The 17,606-nt window shown below is 36.8% G+C and overlaps 1 protein-coding gene across 7 annotated transcripts in view; it reads right to left on the reverse strand.

Moving 5' to 3' along the window:
- The window catches only part of DMXL1 (Dmx like 1), a 91,519-nt gene that overhangs the window by 60,789 nt on the left and 13,124 nt on the right, over positions 1 to 17,606 (reverse strand). For all 7 annotated transcript variants that reach the window (XM_072031714.1, XM_038170072.2, XM_038170071.2 and 4 more), the window contains exons 3-9: positions 14,324 to 14,401; positions 12,290 to 12,368; positions 11,553 to 11,685; positions 9,187 to 9,253; positions 7,580 to 7,755; positions 6,217 to 6,406; positions 3,700 to 3,868 (exon numbers count right to left, since the gene is read on the reverse strand). In XM_072031714.1, the coding sequence (XP_071887815.1) occupies positions 3,700 to 3,868; positions 6,217 to 6,406; positions 7,580 to 7,755; positions 9,187 to 9,253; positions 11,553 to 11,685; positions 12,290 to 12,368; positions 14,324 to 14,401 (892 nt within the window). The remainder of the gene's footprint in view (positions 1 to 3,699; positions 3,869 to 6,216; positions 6,407 to 7,579; positions 7,756 to 9,186; positions 9,254 to 11,552; positions 11,686 to 12,289; positions 12,369 to 14,323; positions 14,402 to 17,606) is intronic.

Genomic DNA, 17,606 nt, shown 5'->3' on the forward strand with positions numbered 1-17,606 from the left:
ATGATGCCACCCAGTGTGCCAGCTGCCTGTGGGGGAAAAAAAAAAGTATCGGTAATCTCAAAGTAACTGAAGGAAGCAAGTATCAGACTGCTGCAAAGTTACATCATCTGAACCGAGCGGCAAGAAAGCAGCTAAGTGATGTGCTGTCATTTCTTCAAATGGGTCATACAGCAATATGCTAAAAGCTCAACCCACATTTGATTCCCACCTAGAAGCCTCCATAGACATTTTGCTTCTGATCTCTATTTATGCAGTGGTACTTAAATTATATACCCCAGGAGACAAAATATAAAATAAAATATTCTGTTTTTATACTTGTGCTGTCTCTGAATTACTTACACTGCAGTCTAGCCTAAGAAAATAACAGAGTACACAAACAGAAAAAGGGACCAGCATGACTACCTAAAGTTTTATAGTGGGGAGAGGGGATGAAGAGAATATAAGAGAAATATGGTCCATCTGCTTAAAAAAGCAATTATTGACAGTCACAAAAATGGGTTAATACATTTGGCAAAAGCAGAACTTGGAAGAAAGAAATCCATTGAATTCTTTCATTGAAGGACAAAGCTACAGCAAACATGAATGAGAGGGTGGACTGGAAAGATGATTTCTCACATTACAATACAGATCTATGGACTTTTAGTGTGTAACACGAAATCTCTAAAGAAATCCGTTTTTTTCCCCCCTCAATTCTTCTACCTCAAAACTTCAAAGTTGTTCTATTTTGGAAAATAGAAACTTTTACAGCATCCGCTGGAGGATTTCCAACTTCCAGTTTGAAACTGCTCAGTCCTGGGTAAAATCCTTGTTGAGAATCTTTATTTGCTTCATAAATCACACTTTTTCCAAAAAGCTTTTGAAGTTCTTTGATTCAATAATTCTCTGTGTATATGACTAGTAGTAATCTTGCCTGCCCCTATCCACTCCCACCCTCCCCCCCAAAAAAAAAAAGCAATAAATTTATTCCTTTCAGTGAATGAACTCCACCCAGGCTGAATACTGGAGGGTGCAGCTGTCTCAACAAAGGGTGGGGCAGCCATCTAGAGGGAGCTTGACAGGATGGAGAAATGGGTTGCCAAAAATCTCATGAAGTTCAAGGAGGAGTGCAAAGTCCTGCAGCTGCGGAGGAACAACTCCAGGCACCAGTACACACCAGGGGCCAGCCAGCTAGAAAGCAGCGCTGCAGAAAAGGACCTAGGAGTTCTGTTAGACACAAAGCTGAACACAAGTCAGTAACATGCCTTTGCTGCTAAAAAGGCTAACAGTATTTTCAGCTGCATTAGCACTGACGAGGCCACACCTAGGGTACTGGGTCCAGTTCTAGGCTCCCCAGTATAAGAGGGACATGGGAAGAGTTCAGCAAAGGGCCATGGAGATGAAGAAGGGACAGCAGCATCTCCTCTATGAGGAAAGGATGAGAGATCTGGGACTGTTCAGCCTGGAGAACAGAAGGCCAAGGGGGATCTTATTAGTTGTGTACAAATACCTGAAGGGATAGTGCAAAAAGAAGACAGAGCCAGGCTCTCTTCAGTGATGCCCAGTGTCAGGACAAGAGGCAGTGGGCACTAACTGGAACACCAGAGGCTCCATCTGAACATCAGGCAAATGGATGGTGTACCAGCACAGGTTGCCCGGAGAGGTTATGGAGTCTCCCTTCTTGAAGTTACTAAAAGCCACCTGGACAGGGTCCTGGGCAACCTACTCTGGGGAGCTCTGCCAGAGCAGAGGGCTTGGACCAGATGGCCTACAGGGGCCCATGCAAAACTTAAACTGATATTACAGAATCACAGAATGGTTAAAAAAAATATCATACTCTCAAGAATTTTGTTTCTTTACAAAAATAAGTTCAAAAATTAACAACAGGAGACATTCAATAAAAATGAAGATCTCTTCATTTGCTATGTGATAGCATTACTCATCTGCTAAAAGGGATGTGAAGGACAGAAAATGCTGCTCTGGACTTATCTTTTGTCAAGTACTATGAACACTGTAGTAAAAGTAAACTTTGGAGTGAAATCATAAATCAATTTGGTTTAAATCAAAGAAAATGCAATTAGTGTTTTTTTTTTTCCTCGGGTAAGGACATACTAAGAGGACTACTTAGAAAAACTGGTTAGACTGACGCTCTTAGGGATTTGACTGTGAAGGAAAACAGATATATCTTCAAATTAAAGCTTGAGATGTGAAAGCTGCTTCAAACAGAGGTTCCACAATAAAGAACAACCTTTCATTCCCCCATCTAGTAAGACCAAATGATTCAGAAGACGGTATCGAGAAGGATAATACTAATACAGATGAGAAAGAAGGGGTAAAAAAAGAGGTCAAGGACAATTAATTCTTAGACACCTAGGAAAATATTTTACTATTCTTTTCCAAAATTATTTTTTCTTATTCTGTGAGCTTGTTGAGCACATTATATTGCAAAGACTATTAAGAACAAATTAAAGTTTGTTAGATATGTATAAACAAACAGCAAAAGAAGTGCATTAAGAATAGGTGCAAACAAGAACTCTGAAAGACTGTGCTAACTGCATGAAAAGATTAGTTAGCTCCTTGTACAACATGGAAATGCAGAATGCGTAGAGGGGAACTACAAATCTCCAAGAAGCTTCAAAGAAACATCCCTTTAAGACACTGGGTAGTAATAGATACAGTGTCTGCAGATGTTTCCTGTAGAAACAGAGTAACTTGATGGTACAGCACAAACACTTTTTGTTACTGTGTGGAATTCTACATGTATCTGTGACAGAAACACGAGAGATAATACTAAAAAAGATGAAGACTAACTCTGATTTTCTTACTGAACAAAGTGTTCACAGATTGCTTAACCTAGCATCAATAAAGAAACTCATTGTTCTTTGTAATCATGCCAAAGATTGTACAGCTACAAATATGACCTAATGCATGAAAGCAAAAAGTGGCCTTTCAAACAATGGTTAGACAGGCCAAAAAAAAAAATTAAAAATACTAAGTTTAAGACGGGCCTTAATGGGCAAATACATTACATAATCCTTTTCTTGAACTACTTAAGTCTTGACACATGAAAACACATCACAGCAGTAAAACCATAATGAAAGGCTCTTTAATAACACATTTCCATTTAGTTTTTCAATTGGTGGACATAATGCTTCATTTTCAGCATGGGCATAAAATTATGAAAACTGAAATATTAGTTACTAGAAGTTCTCTTTTTTTTTTCTTCCCATAATGCCTTGCAACATAATGCATGAGCAAAACAATATTAAAGTTTATGGAACACAAGATGCAGAGGTGTTTTGCCTGGTTCAGAGACAGAACAGTAGTAGGGAGAGGCATGGTTACTTTAGATGTTTAGTATTTGGTAATCATTTTAAACAAATAAATCTCCAAACTTTTTATCACTGTACAGTCTACGATACAGTGTAAGCAGCCAACACAATTAACATTAAATTTGTAAACCTAGTCACAAATACTGCACCTCAGACCACTATGAATTTCTGCTAAAACATGACAGAAAATGAAAGTCATGAAAGCAGAGAAAATCTGCTCCAAGAATTTTATTACTGGATAAAGGTTCTTCCAAGAATTAAAGGAAACCAACTTGCTAGTCATTTTGCACAGTCAGATAAACAGAACTGACAAATTAAAGCTTAGGCAGACAATGCATACCTAAGAGAAAACAGTAGTTGCTTGATAGCAAGGATTTACCATGGTTCCTACCTGTGGCTGGATTGATACTGGCAGCAATATGGAAGTGACAGAGTGCATTTGCATGAGGAGGAATGTTCCTGTGAACTTCGTGAGGATCTTGCTGATGTGGAGAGTATCCAGTATGTGCTACAACAGCACCAGACCTCCTCCTCCCTCGTCGAAAGTGCTTCAGGTTTAACTGCATGAAGAATAAGGTGTCATTTTTAATTCCTTTCAAAAAGAGAAAGCAGATTTAATCTGTAAGTGATTTTCTAAACATTAGGGCATGAAATATATTTTTCAGTTTAAAATCTACTTCATAGTATCAGCAGAGCTTCTTGCAAAAGTTGCATCATTCAGATTGTACCTTCGGTAGAAAGATACTGAACAGAAAATATTACTGTTTCATAAACATCACACTTAGTAAAGATTCTGAATGAAAAAGGAAAGAAATCCAAATAATCTTGTTTCAGAGAGACTGTGAAAGTTTACATCAGTACTTTGCATATGATTAGATGAGTAATTCCCCCCTCTTCTCCTATAAGGGCCCTATGAGGAGCCCACAGGTTAAAGCCTTAGATTTTAAGGTTCACCCTACTATTAGGTTTCTGCGAGAAGATTTTGGTAGAAGGGGGCTGCAGGGATAGCCTCTGTGAACAGAGCCCAGAAGCTGCCCCATTGGTAGGGCTGACCCCCGTCAGGTCAGAGCAAGCTCCAGCTGCTCCAGAAGGGACCCGAAGCTGGCCAGAGACAAGCCATGAGTGATGCTGGTTGGGACTCTGGAAGAGTAGATTTAAGAAAGGGAAAAAAAAACAACCTGCACTGCAACATCAGCTGGGAAAGGGGAGTGAAAACCAGCCCTGCAGACTCTCACGTCAGAGCAGAAGGAGAGCAGGAGGTGCTGCAGGCAGGCAGCAGCAGTTCCCCTGCGGGCTGTGCAGGGAGAGGCCCCTGGTGGAGCAGGCTGTCCCCCTGCAGCCCATGGGTCCCCCATGGAGCAGATCTCCACGCTGCAGCCCATGGAGGACCCACAGGCTTCAAGAACTGTGGGAAGCCTGTACTGGATTAGTTTGGGAAGGACAACATCGCATGGGAGTGACTCTGCACTAGAGCAGAGGAAGAAAGCAAAGATGAAGTAGCAGCAGAGACATAGCATTATGGACTGACTGCAGCCCCTGTTCTCCATTTCCCCTGCACTGCTCAGGGCTGAACACAGAAGAGGCGGATGGAGGGAGAAAGTGTTTTTAGCTTGCTTTTAGTTCTCACTGCTCTAGTCTGCTATCAATAGGCAATAAATTACATTCATCTCCCTTACACTGAGTCTGTTTAGTCTGTAATTGTAATTGGTGAGTGGTCTCCTTGTCCCTATCTCAACCCAAAACCCTTTTTTCAGTCAAATTTTCTCCCCTTGTCCTTCTGAGAGGGAGTGAAAGAGCAGTATGGTGGTGTTATCTGCCAGAATTAAACCACCACAAACCCCATCCACGCAAGGAGGTTTATTCCAGATGGAAAAACAATGGAATTTTTAATATCAACTACAACAGTATTAGAGTCACACTCCAAACAGTGCACATTTCAAGTCTGTTGTGCTGTAGCTATCTATACAAGCATGAAAAGGTATAAAAAGACACATGATTTCTATTACAGTTGGTATGATACTCTTGGTATTCCTTTACACTTGTTATCCTTTGCATCTACCCACAGCATACATGTAAAATAGTATCCTCACAATTTTTGCATTTTTTTAAACATTGCCTCTTACTTTCAAGAGAAACACGAAACTGTCTCCAACTTTTTTTTTTTTTTTTTTAACTTCTATTGGAATAGTTTGTTTGCTCTGCTGTGTCTTTCAGTCTGACAAATTTTTCATCTATGCACATGCTATAGAGGTACCATTACTATGCTGACTACATCACTCAATTAATACAAAAGTACTAGGTCCACAAACACGGTCCACAGAGCTTTGCTGCAGAACTGCAATGCTTCACTTTATTTGTGTTTCCCATTGCTTAGAAAATATTTGTTACGGATCATTTGCCCTAGAGATACAGCTAGAGAGCTGCCTATTCTACCTAAGGACTGTAGCAGGAAGACAAAGGTCATCTCTCAGTCCACCACTTTTCCAACTGCAGAAGCCAGAGAACACGCCACACCTTCGGAGGTAACAAGTGAACCTCTACCATACAAAGGCAGCATTATTTGTGGGTTCTACACATCCTGCGTACAGAATGTGCTCCATAGTGTTCCTGGCCCTTTGAATAACATAACATAAAAGCACTTTGCTTCAGTCACCTGAATAATGTATGTAGCAGTGACATGACATCATTGTGTTTTCTAACGTTAAAGCTCAATAGGATGGCTGTCAGCTCTTGCTGTCTGCCAGGTAAACATGAGAATGATTTCAATGAAATTTATTGTTTTATACCAATATACAGACCTATTCTCTGAAGGATTATGGTTTATAATACATGTTCAAGGTATCAGTTACAATCCTGCCTAAAATTGACTGTGTACATGTGTTTATTCTCAATGTTCAATTTCACTTACCTCTAATGCATTTTGCATTCGTTCCTTACTTGAAGTATTTCTCTTGAAGTTATTTGTGAAGTTCACTGCTTCAGTCCAATTGTTGTTTCCTCCACCATATAACAGGCTGTCATTGGGTAACAAAGTCTCTGCCCAGAGACGACAAACGTTATCCTTACAGCAAGTCAGGAGAACATTGCAGACAGCACCACTAATGAAAGAAAATTTAAGGTGTGAAGATGCCACTTACAGTCACATAGCATGAAACCAAAGCAAGAGCACCAAACTGTTTCCATTCCTGGTTTTTAGAATTGCACAAACTCGCTTATGTACTAAGAAAATAAACATTTGAGAACACATTCTTGGGAAAACTAATGCTATATGATAGGCTTTCATGTCTATTCAAGTATCCAAACATAAATTACTTCAATAATTTTCAAACTTAATAACAACTGTGGAACACTGAATCATGGATTTCAATTTACTGATTCAGTCCTAGCTCCAACATTGTTTATGTATTTCTTTTCAAAGCCCTTCACACAAAACACTAATCATACCCTGCATACCTTTCCTCAGTCCTCCAGGTCTTACTGTTACTTAGCACTTTCAAAACTACATATTCAAAGCAGAGAAACCAATGCAGTATCAGGAATACAACTACAAATTTAGAACTACAAACTTCTCTTAATGACTGTTTTTCCAAGTGCAATTTCCATTAGATATATCTGCAAAAAATCCAATTAACTTAAACTAGACACTGCAAAAAAAATATATAGATCATGAGATTTCCAGCTCATGTAAGTTCACAATTTAGTTTTAGCCAAGATTCAAAAATGCCACAGATCTTCTGACACTGAAGTAGGCATCATGGAATAAGTGGATTTTCCCAACTTATTAAGGGACTGTGGTAACAGCTGTTTGTATAAAGGTTGTTTTTGAGGTTGGTACAAAAGAGAGCATAAACTTGCCCAAACACAAAGGTATGCAGAATTCAAATGGCTACCGATTGGAATAATAGTCACAGTAAAAGCCTGCCTGCAGAATACAAAATTGCTAATGTTATTTCAGTTTGAGATTACAGTTACTTACAAAAACTAGGGAAAGGATATTTAGGAACAGTCAGAACACAAAAATGAAAACCCCCAAACCATCAATTCCGAATGACCGTTTTAATCCTATTTGCAGATACTGTTTCTGACAGAGGTCTAGTTTTGTACTGGGTAGAGAAACAAATCGTAAGAACCTTAAGAAATATTTGAATACTTCTAAAAGAAACCATGAAGTGATAGGACTTTTGAACTGCTCTGACTTTTTTCTTTTGGTTTGTTATTATTATTATTATTTGAACAGTTTACAAACTGTTTGCATTGTTAGAACTACTCACCGTGGCATGAATTTGCTGGTCTTCCTCCATGAGAATGAGTTTACTGACCGAGGATGGGCCAAATAAACAAATGAAAAATCAATTTCTTGTGCTTCTTTTCCTGGACTCGCACCTGGTGGTGTTACGGCTGATCGCCAGCTGTCTGTGTTGTACCACACTTTCACAAGACAATCGTCCTGGGGTGGGGAGGGGTTGGCACAATAAATAAGAATAAATAATAATGACGCATCGGAAGGACTTCATACTTTAAAATCCATCTCCTTGGTTTTAAATTTTCTTCCAAGTGAATTACTTCTCTGATGACAATAACTCAGCTCAGTAAATAGAACTTCAAAACCCGATTATAAAGTAAACATGGTAGCAGAGTTGCCTTTTAATCTGTCTTGCCATTACTAATTTGATTTTCATTTTGCTTCTTCTCATTAGCTGTCAGTTTTTAGCTACAAATCTTCAAGCTGTATTGCGATTCAAATACCAATAGCACCCATTACTGTACTTTGGCAGAAAAAAAGTTACACGCACAACGTTCAATTCTAGGAATACAAACAGGTCAAAGATGACATCTCAAAATTCAAGTTCAGTTCTCAAGAGAACACTTTTCTTACATATGCTAATAGAAAAATTGAAAAGTCATGTATTTAGAGACTGTCCATATATCTTTAAGGACCAGATAAACTAACCTGTTTCTAGATTTACAAGCTGCTGATAATATGTAAGTAGGTACATTCTAGCATTTTGTTTTCTTTTTAATAATTCTGCAGTGTCTGCTAGGTTCTTTATTTTAGGCAGCATAAATTTCATCACTAAACTAGCATCTATCTGTTAATCTGTGTAAAAACTGCTCATAGTGTAAGGTTTTCTGTGTCTTTTTAAAAACAGTAATCTGGAAACATAACTTATTCCCTCTCCCTCCCCCCCACCTAATTTGAAAATTCCATTAATTCTCAGAAGATTTTTATTTTTTAAACTCATCAGTGTGAATCTCCCCTCATATAAAGACAACAGTATTACTTGGATCTCCAAGCTATTCATTTAGCATCCCCTAATAAGTAGTATAAACTCCTGTATGTATTTGTGATATTTTTTTCACTGGCTGCTTTACACCAACTTGACTTCTCTGCTCTCAGTTGTTAGGATATTATTCTTTTATAAAATGCAAACAAGAAGTTTGGTAGTATAAATAAAAGACAAATTTGATAATGCATAAGAAAGTGAAAAGATATGGTGAGATTATGCTTTATTTTCTCAAGGGGTTTTAATGCTTTTGCTGAGAAGCCACTAGAGAGGCAAACAAAGCTGATCTATAAGATCGACTACAGACTCATGTTAACTATGTGGGAAAGTATATTCTGATGTTTTACAGTTTAATACTGACTCCAAATAGGTATTTTAAAATAGTACTCGGAATATTTTATTGTTTTTCCCCATCTGTGTATTTATTATCTTTCTCCCAAATTCTCCTTTTAGTGAAAGTGTAAACGTAAACAAGAGATCACTGGAAAGACTATGCAATAAAAAAAAAGCTATAAAAATGAAAGTTTTCATTAGAAAACCTGAGAGAGAAAAAAAAAGCTATCTGAATTTGTATGAAACAACAAAAAGTTTACCTTTCCAGCAGTAGCAAAAAACTCCCCATCTGGCGAGAACTTCATTAAACAAACTTGAGAAGCAGTTCTACGAAATAAATACATTTAAAAATAGAAAATAAGTTTTAAGAACTCTTTCAGAACTCTAAAACAGTTTTTACCTTTGAATTGACAAAAGTGATCTAATTCTTATATGCAGGTGTCCAACGTACTATATGGAACAATTTAAGCTTCAACAAAGTTGAGAAGGAAGAGGCAAACTTGTGTACAACACCTGGTTATGGTTAAACAGGAAAAACAGGAAACTAAAAATTTGTAGCTAAGAGCAAGCACAGTATCCCATATTACAAATTACTGTAATTGAAAAACAGTGGCTAAACTTGTGTGCTTCACCCCAAATGTGCTCCATTTCCACTTTGTAAATAATTAGATTTCAAACGGAGTTCTTTCAGCCCACGTTACCTTCCAAGTATTCTGAAAAAAGAGAACTCAGTTTCTCATATTCCCCACAGTTATAACTGAAGAAAACAAAAATGTATAAAAAGAATAACACACTTAAGTATTTGAAATTAATTCTTATATTAATAGTCAGAGTGGTAGAAGCAGCAACACTGAAAAACCTAGACCTAGTTCAGTGGTTTGTTTCTCCTGCATTTTACTTTCACTGGAAAATACAAAAAGTATTTTGCAGGTTTTCAAGCACTGAGCTGGCACCTACACGACAGGCTTATTACTGGCAACAAGAACATACAAGAATGTAATTATGCACTTAAAGTACATTGTATATTTTTCATCTTTAATTTATTAGACTTGTGTAACAAGTTGTAAAGCCTAACTTTTGAAAGGATTAAGTTAGCCATCGGGTCATCGCAAGCATGTTAGTATATGCAATAAGAGCAGCAAGTCAATTACAAAATCTGTGCATCAGAGAAAGGCAATTTCCAACTCAATTTCAGCAATGTGGTCCTACTACATCCAATATTAAGACATTTGGGAATGCCTCCTTCAGACATTAAAAATACTCTGGCATAGGACAGTATTGCAAAATCTCTATCCTGCAAACTTCTTAACAAGAAAAAAACTGTACTAAATCTAACAGACATACAAATGCTAGAAGACACAGGCACAAAAGCACTTGCTTGACAGAGCAAGTTCTGTTGACCCTTATCAAGGCCTGCTAGTTCAAAGTACGCAAAACCAAGGTCTCATTCCTCTGCAAAACTAATTTAGAGGTATTAAACGAAGACTGCTGTAAGGTTTGAGATACAAATGAGAAACTTATTGAAGGGACAGAGGAAGAGCAGTATCTGCATGTTACTGACTGCTACTACGACACTCCCAGATCCTCAAGCCATAACTTTGGCATTATATCAGCAAGCTGACGACTCCTCCCATAAGGAGGAGAAATGATGGCCCAGAGGTTTAATCAATAAATTGACTAAGTCTTTATTTTGTAATTTAGAAAGTTTACCATATTCAAAATAAAATTTTTCTGTTGGATAATCTTGGGATTTTAAACACACTGCTGGTAAAATGTGGGAATACAGGGAAAAAGAAACAATTGAAAGATTTTTTTAAAAAAGGGCTTTTCCAGGTACGTCCAGGGAACTACCTCCTAATGCCATATGTTTCATGCAGAGTAACTGCAGGTGGGTCCCTCCAGCCAACCACTTAGGAAGACTTAATTAAAGAGGCTGCCATATGGAACACTAATCCCAAGCAACCAGTGCACTTGATGTATTAGAAGAGTCTTCCTACGGTGGGAAGGACCATGATTTGGCTTAAAAACAGAAGTACTGAACTAAAACTCTTCTGACTGTACCAATACACGGACACAAAAACTCTAAGGATTAACTAGCACGAATATGAGAAAAGCATTCAGAGATGTAGAAAAACAGAAACTGTCTATCTTTACATGAATCTTCTAGATATCCAAAATAAATACAGAAAAAGCAAAATGTGGGAGGGTGTGTGCGAAGCAAACAGAGGTGTAGTAGAAGAAATTTATCTGAATAAGTTTTATTTGAACTGTTACTGCAAGTATAATAACCTTCAAATATGCAACTTTCATCTTACTGTACAAAGAACAAAGTCTGCTGAGATGGTCACAATAGCAGCCTTCACACAGCATTCTAACAGTACTCAATATAATTGCACATCTGCTTAAAAGCATAAACTACCTCAAAACAACTAGTTACAACTACTTACAACTAATCTTGTAGGAAGAAATAAATGTCACACATTCAAGGGAAATACAATTCAAATTTATCACGTTTAATAATCTTTATCAAATTGAAGTAGGGTTTTGTTGTACTACAGTTAAGTATTTAATCTGAAAGGTATAAACCAGCAAGCAAAAAGGAATTTTTTATAAACCAGTTTCTTACTTGCATTGCCAGATACACCTCCATTCTCCACATCCAACATCTGTTCTTTCAGTGTTATCATTGTCACAAGAGTTTTCAGAAGGAACATTGGACCAGAGCTGAAGACAATTGGAACCAGTCAAAAGGCGAGTGCCTAAAACATGTATTTATAACAATGTAAGTACAAAACAAGTAGAAAAATATAGATTTCTCTAAAGACAGAAACAAGATAGTTCTGTGTTCTGAAACCAGATACACTGGAGAACAAAATAATACCAGATATTGAATGTATGCTTTTTTATATCAAAGTTACTAAAACAGCAGTGTGTCCTTCACCGCACTGATAGATTGGATCAATCCTGAAAGAAGGTAGATTGTACTCTCCCGTATTGAGACATATTGACTTCAGTATGTACAGCTGACATTGTGAAAATCCATCATATTTTCACAGCAGTCTTTTCTAAAGAGAGGGACCCAGAGCTACTGCCTATGTCCCTCTTTCACTGCAATACTTATTTAAGCCACTTTTTAAAACATTACATATTGCTGAGATTAGGATAATCAAGTAACACCATACACATTCATCTAATAATTTGTCTCTCCTCTTGTTAAAAGTAACCAAAGGCAGATTCCACTTCATTTTGGTATTTTCTATTGTGCTAGAACAAAACGATCTTTTTTGTCTCCAAGGAACAGTGAAATCTAAATGAGAAATCAGTTGCTCAAAGAGTTAAGTGTTTCTTATATTCTCTTCTTACCTGCGGGATCCCATGTTAGATTATGTGCTATACCTTCCAGTACGATTTGAGCATTCTTCTGCCACTGATAATGTAACCTCTGAAATGTTAAGTTAGCATAGAAATGCATTAGCACAGAAATGCTTTCTTCCCCTCCCCTTTCATACTAAAAACATCCCATCTTCACTACACTCTCCAATTTTAATGAAGGATGTTTCTAAAAATAAATGATTACTTATCTAACAAAAATTGTTTCATGCTGACTTTAAAACAAAAGAGCTTTCCATTTATGTGATCAAATAGAGGTTTTTAACTTAATAATAAAGCTTGAAAAAATTTTGATTGTATAATCATCATCAGGATCTGAGCTTTCTAAAAGGAAGTGTGATTTAATTAAAAAATACCAAAAGTACACAATGAATTTACTATTTGGTATCAGTAGTACTGTTAAATGTTATCAGTAAGTTCAGGATCTAATATATCATACAAATCTTAAGATAGTTGACAACTCTAGTTTTTGATTATTCTTTCTTTCCTTGAAACAATGTGTGGATTAGAATCACTAAATATTTATCCTGTCTGGCTTCATAATAGGTTATAACATTAAGAACACAGTGGTTTTGTTTTGAATTCACAGAGTTTTAAACTAATTACCCCCCACTACAAAAATATCAAATCAATGCATATGAGAGCTAAAATACAACCACCTAATTCCACCACTAGATCTTCTAGATATGGTGGAAAACAGTTAAGATGCATTTGTAGATAAGGATATGAAGCAAGTATTTCTGAAGCTGACTTTTTTTTTTAAATCCTGAATACACTAACAAATTGAAAAGACAGACAACATTATTAAAACTTATTATTAAAACTTAATTACCCTTTAAATTATTGCAGAGAAGTTAACTGCAAGAATGATGTAACTAAATATTTCTTGAGATGTGAATATTTGATATATTTGAAAAAAAATCATTAGCGGAAGAGCACTTCCTCTATTGCTTACTGGTACTACAGTAATTTTCAAGTTTCAAGACATAGGTATTGTTAATGGTACAGAAAAACATATTTAGAGTGGATTCAATGGCCCACTGATCAAACAGAAAGCAATGTATCTAAAAACTTCATGTGAACATACGAAGTCCCATTTTACCATGATTTTATTCCACTTCTTTCCAGTGGTATAAAACATAACCTGTATATTCAATACCTGCTATTTAGTAAGTATATCAAAAACACTGTTTTACAGATACAGCAGGAACCATATGACTGAGTTGCTTAGCATGAAGGGAACCAATTACATAGCTGTGCAAAAAATTTGTTAATGCAAACGGAGAGACCAAACCCTGTGAGAAGGGTAGAGAGCTCCTCAAGCAATCATTGCTCATATTGTGAAAATGACATTGATTGGACCCTAGTACTTCAAGTATAATGGTAATCCTTTCCATGTAAGATGCATGGATAAATAACTTGTTCTAAAACACCTTACTTGGCAGAAATTAATATTCAGACCGCTGATTCACTAAAACATTGTCACCAGCTGCAAGCCATGCTATCGAGAGACTAGAGTTTTATTCACCACTGTAACTCTTACATATAAGCATTCAGTTAGATGTTCTACAGGAGTCCTAATAGGCTTTTTGAAAATATTACACGTTTGAAGAAGTGTACGCAGTTCTATATAATGAGGTTAAAATAGAAACTGTAAAACATAGCAGGACATAAAGGCTACATAAGATGGTTGGAAAGGAATTCCTAAGGCAATGGCTATATTCTCTGGAATACACGTTTGGTTCTGGAATTTTTTGAATATAAGTTTTAGAACTAGAAAAAAATAATCAGTAAGATGAAGCATTACAGGGAAACATATTTTTAAAGAACTATTTCAAATAACTTCTCTGCCCTCCTCCTACCATTTCCACTTCCCAATGACCATCCTATATCTCAATTTCATTCCAGCATTAAATGAAGACATTAAAGACATACTCAATTTTAAAGTAAACCAGAGTTAAGCTTTACAACTGAGTAAATGAAATTAAGGAGCAACGAACTACTTACATTATGATGACTGCTGTTCTGCTTCAAAAGGCTAACTGGCTCAAAGATACAAATCACATTTCCATACGAAGCTGCAATCTAAAGCAAATTATATGTACATAAACACATGCATAAGAAACAAAGGTATAGAACAAGCAAGAATGAAATGGGGTTTGGTGATTCTACTGTTAACTTTCCTTTTAGGAAAAAAATGAAGCTCATATCCATATTAACTTTTGATAGCAGAAGAAAAATTACAACCAGCAAAATAACAAAGCAAGTGATGACAATAACAAAAGTACAATCCTTTAGTTACTCATTAGGCCCAATGAACTGTTAAGAGTATAAGTGGACACACGGATTTTTGTTTTCTTAGATCAGATTTATAACCAATATGTCTTCCATAAATAATTAGGTAAATACTAATTAGGACACTAAAGGAATCTGCTGAGTTCACATTCTAAGAAATGAAAACAAATCCAATTCAGAGCACTTTTGTCAACCTCCCCAGCAAGACAATACGTTACCCCATGAAACATTAATTCAGAAAACTTGAGCTACCCGAGCCAAACATCCAATGTGGAGATCACAAAATCAGAAGACCTACTAAATGCTAGCACTAAATATTTCAAGTATCTGGTTTTAAGTTGTAGCACAGTCAGCATTCATTGGTATTTCAAATTCTTATTTCATCAGTGGCATCAGCTAACCCAAATGTGCATTAAGGCAAAATTAGGACTAATTTATCTCAAGACATCTATGTAAAAGCAAGTTTGAAAGACCTTGTAAGAAGGGACAAAACATGACACATGCATGTATGTGCTTGTCTCTAAACTGGAGAGAGATGAATTTGAGCACTGAACTATATGGTGGATAAAGAGTTGGATGGATGGCCACAGCCAGAGAGCTGAGGTCAACAATTCAACGTCCAGGTGGAAATCATCTCCCTTGTGGGTCCATATCAGGGCCTGAAGGTGGTCTTTAAGGTCCCTTCCAATCCAAACCAAACCACCCAATGATCCTAACATGAAAGGCTTCATGCAGATAGTCCCAAGGCAATATTGGCTAGAAGTATAGGGATTTACAGAAATTATAAGTTTGCACAGGTCATGCCAATAACCAACACCCTAAATTCTAAAGTAATGCTTGACATTAAGAGGAGCAAGGTGTCACTGTTTTAGCTGGGATAGAATAAATTTTCTTAATACAGAGTTCTGTGATGCTGTGTTTGGTATTTTTGATGAAAATAGTGATGATAGCACACCAACATTTCAGTTGTTGTGGAGCAGTGCTCACACGGGGCGAAGGCCTTTTCACCATCTAGTGCTCCCCCACCAGCAAGGAGGCTGGGGGTGCACCAGGAACTGGGAAGGGACACAGTCAGGACAGCTGGCCCAAATGGACCACAGGGATGTCCCGTGCCACGTGGTGTCATGGTCAGCAATAAAACTGACGTAAAGAAGGAGGAAAGGGGGAGGGACATTGGGAGCGATAGCGTTTGTCTACCCAAGGAACTGCTACGTGTGGTGGGCCCTGCTCTCTGGGAGTGGCTGAAAACCCTAAGTTCTCCCACTTTTACCTTTCTGATTCTCTCACCCATCCCACTCGGAGAGAGTGAGCGAGTGGCTGCTACTCATCTGCCTGCCAGGTTAAACTCAAAGCTCAAGATAATGCTACTATCTACAGTTCTGATATTCTGCAATAGTCAGTTTCTTATTTCTGTGAAGCTCTTGCTCAGAAAGTATTGTTTTTTAAAGCAACGTAAAGTCAGAGTCACTTTATAGAACACGTTTTGATTTCAGTATCAGCCACAAATGTTTTAAGGAAGAAAGTACTGAACAATTGTACCTAAATTAATATTTAAATTGGGCAGTAGATCCATGGTTTCCAAAGAAACCCTCTGCATTAAAAAGAACAGATAGTTAAACCTCCGTCAAGCTAACAACCTAAACAGCAGCCTGACCCAGAAATGCCAACAATAATTTTGCCACAGTTACAAAACAGCTAAACAAACCTTTTCCTTCCATCTCAGACTAATATCTGCCCTCTCTAAACCTCTTCAAGTACCTCAGTTACTCTTTTATTCCAGTAATTCCATTCCACACACCAACAGCAGCACGTCTACATAGAATCATGTTGATTTTCCTCTTCCTTTTTTTTTTTTTTTCAACCAAACGTGGACAGATCTTCTGCCTATTTATTTTTTTAAGACAAACTAATATTAGCATGCCAAAACACTACACAAGGAAGTGTCCAGAGCAACTGTTACCGCATGGAAGTTCCATAGGCTTCCATGGCATTACAGACACTCTCATTAGTCCTCATTCAGCAGCGTGTCACTGAAAAGAATAATGCACATTTAAATGTTGACTAACTTCCCCAATTACCACAACAATTGCCCAGAAAAATTCTTGTGTTGCAAGGCCCTTGTATTGACTATGTGTGGAGATGCCTTATTGGGTTGTAAGACAGAGGTTACCACTATTGGTGTGCTACCATCAAGGAGTAAAACATCAGCCTTTGGGACAAGAACTTCCTTCACTCTCATTATTTTGTCCGAACTACTACTGGTCTCATTTTATGAAATTTTACTGTAATCTTATATATATCAGTTTATAATACATTAACGAAATATATAATTGCTATATTATATATTAATATTATTAATAATTGTTATATTAATAATCAAATACTTTCTGGATACACTTATGTTTTTCCCCATTAGTCCCCCATATTAAATAGAATGACTCAACAATTTTCCCATTCATGAGAAGGTCTTCCTAAACTACATTATCATTCACTACCAATCAACATAAAATAAAACAGTTACTTTGAAAAGAATCCAGCCTGCCTAAAAAAGTTCAGCTCATTTAATTATAACGCCTGAATTCATAACTCAACTTGCAAATTCAAAATAATTAGTAGCCCTACTGATAAAAAAAGTCATATTTAATGAACTGTTCTTACTTACAGAACCAATTTTCTACAAATAACCTATCAGCATGTAAATTAAATGAAAATTTTAATTACTACCTACAACTTTCTTCATTAGTAAAATATTGTGTTCCATAAATAAAACACATCATATATATTGTAACAGTGTTGTCACCAGCTACGACACTTAAAAACAACTTTGATTAAACATTTCGATTTATCTAAAGCTAGTGCCATCTTCTTGTACACTGTCATGTATTTCTACTAGCCATTCCGTCAGAAAAACTAAATTTTTGTCACATTTAAATCAAAAGTTTTGGTCTTAATTTCCATGTTAATTAGGAGAAGCGGCAAGAGGCTTGCAGCTTAC

The sequence above is a fragment of the Anas platyrhynchos genome, chromosome Z, assembly GCF_047663525.1.
Source record: "Anas platyrhynchos isolate ZD024472 breed Pekin duck chromosome Z, IASCAAS_PekinDuck_T2T, whole genome shotgun sequence".
Classification (NCBI taxonomy): Eukaryota; Metazoa; Chordata; class Aves; order Anseriformes; family Anatidae; genus Anas; species Anas platyrhynchos.